This window comes from Oncorhynchus nerka, linkage group LG25, assembly GCF_034236695.1.
Source record: "Oncorhynchus nerka isolate Pitt River linkage group LG25, Oner_Uvic_2.0, whole genome shotgun sequence".
NCBI classification, from domain to species: domain Eukaryota; kingdom Metazoa; phylum Chordata; class Actinopteri; order Salmoniformes; family Salmonidae; genus Oncorhynchus; species Oncorhynchus nerka.
The window spans coordinates 46,424,347-46,433,364 of record NC_088420.1 but is presented as its reverse complement, the minus strand read 5'-3'; the positions used below and the strand labels follow the sequence as shown (position 1 = coordinate 46,433,364).

Here is a 9,018-nt window from a genome sequence, read left to right as displayed (position 1 = left end):
TCCAACAGCCAGATTTATCGCCTTCAACTTGAAAGCTGCATCATATGCATTTCTCAGTGTCTTTGCCATGACGGTGACAAAATTACTACTGTAATCAGAATGATGGGCAGTTTGAGCGCGCTTAATTTACATCACATTATGTGACGGTGCTCAGTTTTTTGGCTGCATGAATCTTGTGAAAGCGGGATAAATCCATAAATTAGCCGCGTCATTGTATAAACCGCGTGGTTCAAAGTGTGTAATGTGGAATAAAGTAGCGGTTTATAGTCCGGAAATTACGGAACTCATAAAAGGAGACAACATACTTTTTAAAATAACTGCATGGTTTTATTGCCGTTTCAGCATACATCCAACACTCTATGCATTTCCGCTACATGAATAAGCATTTACATATCTGCCATGTGTTTTAAAAATTAGGATTCATTTTTCTTTACATATGATACATTTTTGCACACATGTTAATAAATATCAATACAATCTGTCAAACGTATCACACACCATCTAAAACACCAAGCCTTGAAATGTTGTAACTTTTTTTTATCTATTCACAGCTCCGTTTAATTCTTACACATATTCTCACGGTGTGTAACTCTATACAGCAACAACAACAAAAACGGTGACCAACCAAAGGTTTACAGTTTGGCAGAAAGGCCAGTAGGTTCGTATGACAAACGAATGTACATGCTCCTGTGACTGAATAGAAGCGGTTTACTTCGAGCAGTAGAGCAGCCTCGTGTCTCCACTTCTACTCATGACTGCTGTTTGGCGACCTGTAGTTGTATAAAAAGGATTAACAAAAAAGTTAAAATGTACCCTGGTAGGATACATACAAGTTTGAAACTCAAAAGAAAACTGTAAAATATTAAAACAAATGAAAAAGGCATTTAGCTCCAAAGCAGGTCATATACCTCAGCCCCAGGGATAGCGAAGCCAGAGGCTGTGTTTGAGTTCTGTGGTTTATCCCCTTTGATATTGCAAAATATTCACTGACACAACTGTACTGTGACACCAGTTAGTGACGTGTCAGTTCACTTCTGGTATTATGATGATAACACGATGCACTGATATACTGTGTAAGTCCAATAAGACACGGCCTCTTCTGAGATCAAACTAACTCGACTGCTTTCTCTTTTTAACATTTCATCTACACTGAGGATATTTCACGGTACAGTATATGCCAATTAGTATTGAATAAGGGCAACTGATTATATAAACTGACATTTTTATGTGATATACAGGGAAAGGCATCGTATGGAGAAGGACACATTATCACTCAGAACTAGGAGCCTAAGAGATGTGTCAAGTGGGTCGCTTGCTGAAGTGTGCATGTGTCAATTAATCTATGCTACAGGTTAGAGCATCAAAACCGTGATGTATCATGGGTAAATAGTGACTGACTGAGCTACAAATAATATTGAGTAGTTATTTATGATGCAAGGTGATTTGTAGATCAGTCAGTCCTGACTCGCCTTTAAAGTCAGCTGCAATGACAAAACGTGCACTTTAACACATGATATGCTTCTATATGAGTCTGCAGCAGCATACAGTCCTGACACGCACTGGCTTCTGGGTGATGGAGTTTAGTTAGTTTCCTTGCTGTCAATGTCATAAAGAGAGCACAAGTGCATTCTGTTGAGCCACCAGTTCAGGCACTCTCTTCCATGAACGAAAATACCAAAAACAGTTAATTCAGGTTCTTTGTAAAAACAACGCTAATAAATACACAATTGAAAACGACTAAGTGACCAGATTCCAATGATCCTTAACGTTGACTCTTAGTGTGAATCTCTGTGCAAAAAAATGACGTGCCTTTTAGAGTGTGATCCTCATTGGCTCCTCAGAACATGGAAGCCACTGTGTAATTGGAGAGAAAGCCAGCTTATGCAGCGGATGTCCCTCCCTCAGTCAGCATTCACAATGGCAGAGGATGTCATGAGGTTAGGATGAGAGAGACCAGAGGCTTCGGTCCACTCCTCCCCTTTCTACAGAAACTCTAATAATCGATAGATAAAGGGCCTACCTTCATCTAAAACCACAGCTTCTTTAATGTGTTGTGTTATGCACATTCAATATACAGAAACCGGTATCATATATTGAATTCCTTTACATCAGCAGGACCAAACCTCTTTCTTCCCTTTGTGTGATCGAGATTAAAAGAAATAAAAAATAAAAACATTCTTCCTAGAGGAGGTAAGTTCCCCGTTCTGGAGAATCACGTCGAAAGACCTTCTGAGGTTTTGAGAAAGTCCAGGCTGTAGTTGCTCCTCCCACCGTGAGGTGAGATATCACTAGGTAATGATGCCTGCCTGGTGGCAGAGTAGATATGTAAACATTTTAGACTGCTCCAACAGCGGAGCCATGATAGGACAACTCTGCGCACATTCGCCAACAGAAGGGCCGTGAAAGGACAACTCCGTTCTGTACGCATGGAACCGTGATTTAGGTCTTCACTGAGCCCTGACACAGGGGAGGGGTAGTGTATTATCTGAGTGTGGGTGGATGGTGCCTCTAGTGTCAGGCCCAGTTGAGGTTGAAACCCTTCGAGAGCATGACAGACTCCAGGTCCTTATCCTCCTCCTTCTCCCTGAGCCTCTGCTCCTCCAGGAGGGCTACCAGGGAGTCTCTCTGCTCCACCACCTCCAGCATCTCATTCAGGATGTGCTTCTCCTGCGCCAGCTCCACCTCCGTCTTCAGGTGGTCTGAGGATGAAAAAGAGAGAAAGAGGGACAGATAAGTCAGGAGCTCACATGTGGAGAGGAAAGTGAAAGGAGTCTCACTGAAATTTGATGAAACCATGGATGTTGTTTCACATTGTCCCGCTTTTCCATGTTTTTTTATGCTGCACACAAATTGCCCTTTGGGTACAATAAAGATGTATTGAATTGAAAAATGCCGATCCTCACCTTCAATTGCCATGCGCTCCCTCAGGTCCTGCTGCAGTCGACTCTGACGATCCTCCAGCTCCAGTTCTCGTGCACTGGGGGACAGAAAGACAGACTTACGGCCCAACTATTACACCCGTGGACCTGTATTATGTCTGAAGTCTAAATGATGTCGGCCTACTTTTTGTTACAGTAGCGTATTTGGATGCAGAGTTAACATTCAGTAGGCCTATAACAAAGGATATCAATGGTCAACTCACAATATCATCAGCTCAGATTCGTATCGCACCAGGGCGTTTTTCTCCTGCACCAGTTTGAACCACTCCTGCATGAGCTTGGGGTCGTCCTTTTTCCCCATCCCTGGAAGAAGCAGCAACACGGAAAGGGGAGTGAGGGAAACGGCAGGGCAGAGGAAGCTCTAGGTGCTTCTGATGCAGACACCGACACGGGCAACGCATTGACAGCCAAGCCAAGATGTCTTTGTAATGGGAATGGATGATGAGGTGGGTATGATTGATCGGACTGTTGAGCAGGGGTCAGGATGGTCTGGCCGTACGGCTCACAGAAGATGGCGTGGAGGATATTTCAACTTTGGGTGTTGCAAAGTTGAGAATTTGTGTGTCACTCAATCTGGACTTCTGAGACAGACACCCCTGCTACTGTACTATGATATAGTAATAATAATAGTAATAAATGGCATTTAGCAGATGCTTTTATCCAAAGCAACTTACAGTCATGCCTGCATACATTTTTCTCATTCGGGTGGTCCTGGGAATCAAACACACTATCCTGGCGTTGGAAACGCCATGCTCTACCAACTGTCCTACAGAGGACCACTGTATGTTCAGAGCAGTGTGTGTGTGTCCCTTACAGAGAGGGCCATAGGTAGGGAGTAGAAAACCTGGCTATTCCACCACATTGTACCCATGGACTTTTTACACAGAGATACAACTATTCTGGTGTTCTATCTCAATGGAAGTTCCCTACATGCAACAATGAACCACCAGCAGAAATAAAGGATTTTGTCGGATCCTATTTATGCGGAGTGGTTTCATAACACCCATGTTATGAATGATTTCATACTCCCTAGAGCTTCTACTGGGTCAAATGGTGACGCCGATCTGTCATTTCGACCAATAGTGAAGCTATCGCACTCTCCTATTAGGTCTGCCTGAGAGGGAAGCCTCTACTGGCATTTGGCATGCATTACTGCAGCCAGGGGCCGCAGAACCTTTTTCCTTGTGCCACTGTAAAGGCGGCCAGTCCATGCTATGCTATCTGTCGCACGCAGGTGGAGCCAAGCGGTTTCAATGAGACACTGGGGGGGGGCAAACCATTGATGCAGCATGACGTACTTAGCTGGAGTGGTTGAGTCTCTTGCAAAACGAAAAGGAAAAACACAGTACACACAAAAATCGAATGGCTGTGCTCTTGGGTGCTGCTGCCGGCTTTCGCTGATTAACAGACAAGGACAGAGAGAAGCAAAGCAGGGTTCCTCAGACAGGACAAAGAAGAAATGGAAACAGGTGGATTTGCTAACTTATCCAAAAATGTGCTTGCTTTTCTCTCCCTCTCTCTTTGCGCCTCGTCCACCACCACCCTCAGCCCAGGTTCCCAGAACACAGGAGAGAAGAACCAAAGAATTAGCAATATAAACACACCAGCCTGAAAACCCGATCGCACAGAACACACACAGGCATGTTTTGTTTGCTACGTTGATCAGCAGGCTTCTCAAGAAGTTCCACTTATCTCCTAATCTGTATGTTGGTAGAATATGCAAAACTGAGACGTGTCAGACGTAGGTATTTCGTTTTCTTTCCCACAACCTCGTCACACACTGTCTAGTTGCAACACACTATAGTCGAGGGACAGAGGCTGTCTGACAGCCTTCAGGCACTATAGAGAGACTAGACCATTCAGTCGTGCAAATGTCCATTAGTTTTACAGCAAACAGAGGACATGCTGTTGATTAAACACTTCACACTGAAGTAGAGGTTTCCCCTTTAGCTTTTGTTTTTAGCTTTAGCTGCAGCTACTTAGAATGATGGAAAAAGGTGTGTACGATAGTTGTTTACTAGGGTTGAGGGCTTTGACCCATGTTCTGCCTGAGACTGTTAAACTCAAGGGCAAGATCATCTGGGAGAGGGTCTATAGAAACATCAATGTATATATGGTTGTTTCATGACAGTCACTATATAAACCTTTTAAAAGTACTATTGTTGGCAATGTGAACTAGGTTTCTGAGTATCCTTAGCTCAACAAACCAAAAGTACATCAGTAGCATAGACATGTCCTGTCCTTATGTTCTACACCGTTCCAGCAAGTTCCCAAATATCTACATAACAGTGTGTACTGTACTGTTGAATGTAGTGTGATACGACTATGGCAGATACACAACGGTGACATGAGGAAATCTACTGAGCCCGGGCACACAGAGGGTGAGGAGGAGGAGAGGGAGGAGGCGATTCAGGAGACCAGGCGGGAGGAGCCCGGCTCTGTGGATCCTGGTGGTCGGTTGCCATGGTAACCCGCAGCAACCGGATGCAGCGGAGGCAATAGATTACGTTACCTTCAGGGGAACAGCAGGGGCAGAAGGAGATAGGTCTTCGGCGAGGGGTCCCGACAAAAGGCTCAACTACTTCCACAACGTGATGAAAGAGTGCCAAGGAGTGGAAGAGTGGAGGAAGAGGTGATAGACACAGAGAAGAAAGTGTAGAGGGCATAAAGCGTGAGAGGAAGTGAAGGAGGGGGGAAGGTGAGGAAGAAACAACAGTGAGGATAAAAATCGAAAAGAGTGAGAGCACTAGGGGGGAGAACTGAAAACACCTTGAGAGAGGAGGTGAGAGAGATCAGTTGTGTGGAGGGAGGGAGGGAAAGAAGGAAGGAAGGAAGGAAGGGAGGGTAAAAACAAAGGGCTAGAGAACGGGAGAGAAAATAATCTTCTTTCATCTGAATAATACCCCTCAAACTCAGCAAGACAGTATTGTGTCCACAGAGTTCTATGGTGCTATACAGGAGCTTTTGCAACATCAATGTTGTGTGATGTGTTGACAATGCTCTGCAAATTGGATTCATCCAAATAAAAACAGCTTTATATTCATCATCACTCGAAGGTTTACAGAAATAGAAAATAACTATTTCCCGCTCAGATGATTTCATTATTCCATCCTTGAAAATATTTCAGCTCTTCCAGGTAAACATAACTTGTATTTTTTGACGCTATTGCGGCTATTTTGAAGTGCAAATTAGCATTTCGTAGAAATGCATGTGAACCTCTGTGAGAATGTTCTCACAGAAAACGAGTTCATACTATCTGCTGGATATAGTAGAGTTAGTAAAATGGAAAATAGACAAAATAATTGAATTTTCTCAACAAGGAAGAGCCTTCTATCCCAGGAACACACAATGGGAAGGATCTTGATAGGACACGTGAAGAGGAGGGATGGTGTCATCGACTGTCACACACCGATACAGACAGGAAACTCACACAATGTACTGAAAAGTCTGAGACCTGGGGTGAAAGAGCTGGGAGAGAATGGAATGCGGGGAAATTGAACCACAAGGGACTATCACAGAGGATAGGAGGAGGATGTGCCGGAAGAACTAACATGTAGAATCATCGTAACTCTCGACTCAAACAAGAAAGGCTATCGCTTATACACTCACTGCTGGCAAATTTTAGAGCGGATTGCTTCTGCCTCGCACCTCATCATGAAATCAAAGTTATGTAACAGAACATGTATATGAATTTCCAAATCATTGAGAATCAGTGGAATGTGAAACTAGCATGCCTATTGGAGGTGATTATGGTCATAAATGGAGTGATAGACAAGATGTGTCGCTGCAGTCAACCCTGCTGGCCAAAAGCGAGAGCATGACAGTTTTGTTCGCTAGCTTTTAGCACCCCCTGCAGGGCTACTACACACACAGCACAGCCTGTGTCGCGGAGCACGACTCAGCCAGAGCCAGTCCGATGGATTGCCAGCCCACATCACTTTACCAGACAGGCCAACACTGTACCAGACCAGCCCCAACCTACAGAATGCAGACCATGCACACCTTCTCCTCCACACAGCCCAAAAGCTCGAGACCACGGAATTCAGTTTGGAGGATCAAACCAAGTGTCAATGGTGTCTTCCAGAAATACTTACCTTCTGTGCAATGGATTCCTTATCTCAAGAAACTAAACATTTATGATGGTGGCATGCAATTGAACCGAGGCACGATAAACCACAAAGTGAGAAAGTGAAGAACAATCGTCAAAGGGGGCATGAAATTCATGAATGTGATCATATTAAAATCGGGGGGGGACAATGGCCAGATAGATATTTCCCGGTGTTACAACACTCCACACCATCTCCTGTCTAATGGGTGGGGACAACGACAACATGGCTGGACAGCATCATCACAGAGAGAATAACAGTCCAACAGTCGGACGGACACACACCACATCCACCCTGGGTCAATAAGACGGAGACTCTGTTGGACAATCACAGGTTGTGTCCCAAATGGCACCCTATTCCCTATGTAGTGCACTTCTTTTGACCAGAGCCCTATGGCCCTGTGTGGTGCACTATTTTTGAGCAGGGCCCAGCGCCCTATGTGCCCTGGTAAACTGTAATGCACCATATGGGGCCCTGTTCAAAAGTAGTGCACTATATAGGGAACCGGGTGCCTTTCAGCACGGACACGTACAGTACAGGGAGTTATGCAACGGGGCAGGTATGGTAGAGGCCGAGGAGCAGTGGCACCAGAGCTGGGACTACAGGGATGGATTTAGTACCACAGCACACAGCTCTAAGGTAGTAGGGATGGGCTAGGGGCTAGTCAAGGGCCAGGCCATGGGTTTAGTTAGGAGTTTAGGGGTCAGTAAGAGGCAGGGCTGCACTACTTTCCAGTTGGGTGTTAGCATGCGTGAATTTTTATTTTGTCGATCTGATCATTAACTTGTACACAAAGCATAAAGGAGTTGACGTTTACCACCGCCGTAAAATCATATGATGTCATCAATGCAGTGGCGTTAACGTTACAATGTTCAAAGAGGCTTTGAAAATGATCAGACTATCTTAAGAAGACGAGATACGTGTGTGATCTTTCGGACTGTGTGTGCTGGAAGTACAACTGAAGGGATCAGAGGGTGAGTCGGCTACTGCAGCAGCAGGGGACGTAGCTAAGAGGAAACAAGCTCCAGACCGGTAGCATAGCTGGGGGAAGACAAATAGGTGGGTTAGCTGTTAGTTAGTTGGAAGCGACAGATTTGAAATACATACCGCCCAGATGCAAGTCCAGGATTTCACTGTAATTAGACTCTCCCCAATAGTCTACAACAGGGATATATTAGAGATACGAGTTATTGTACACACACACACACACAGCCACCACTGGGCTACACCAATCTGCAACAACAGGGTCATGCATGTGATTGCATACACGTCACATTCACACACACACACACTACAACATACACCCAAGTACTCACCACAAAACAAATGCAGTCAAGTACACATATTGGCTTGTACTACATGGCATTTTCCGTAATGACAGGATGGCTACATAGATTTGCTGTATGGCTGGGTACTGCCTCTGTGTACAAGTTATGAACAGTGTGTGTAGGAGGCAACACCAGCTCTGGAGAGTCATTGTGATATAACCCAAAGGGTCGGTGGGTTCAAATTTCTTGTAAGTATCCCCACTTTTGATTATTGGCCATACCAACAGATAAAACACAATGTTGCACGATATGGAAGCCCTTTGGGGCAAAATTCAACTCAATCTTGGCGCATATGAACCCTTCTAGAAAGAGGCTATGTGGACAACCACATCCAGTGTGAGCACACACAAATCTATGTTGAAACAGACATCCTCCTAATCGCATGCAGCTCAAGACGATGACCGACAGAAAATAAATGAGAGTACAAAGATCAAATGTTCAGAGATGGAAGACTGTTGCAGTGTCACCACTAATGGCATGTACAATACGGGTCTTGTGTTAAACTACAGTGAGTCTAATACCTGATCGTCTTTTGTGTTGTTTTGGTATAGTACAATAAGTCCCTTTATACAATCCTTTAAAAGAGTAGACAATAAGAGAGGTTAAAGTCAATTTGAGAGAAACAGTCAATTTGAGAGAAATTTG

General features: G+C 44.5%; 1 protein-coding gene across 1 annotated transcript in view; it reads right to left on the bottom strand.

Annotated features, from left to right (window-relative positions):
* Nucleotides 1–302: 302 nt before the first annotated feature.
* Nucleotides 303–9,018, bottom strand: part of LOC115109580 (protein-methionine sulfoxide oxidase mical3a-like) — a 149,229-nt gene continuing 140,513 nt past the window's right edge. The window contains 5 exon segments of the mRNA XM_029634623.2: nt 303–2,699; nt 2,904–2,977; nt 3,143–3,242; nt 8,153–8,203; nt 8,895–8,948. Of these exon segments, the coding sequence (XP_029490483.2) occupies nt 2,515–2,699; nt 2,904–2,977; nt 3,143–3,242; nt 8,153–8,203; nt 8,895–8,948 (464 nt within the window). The 3' untranslated portion in view covers nt 303–2,514.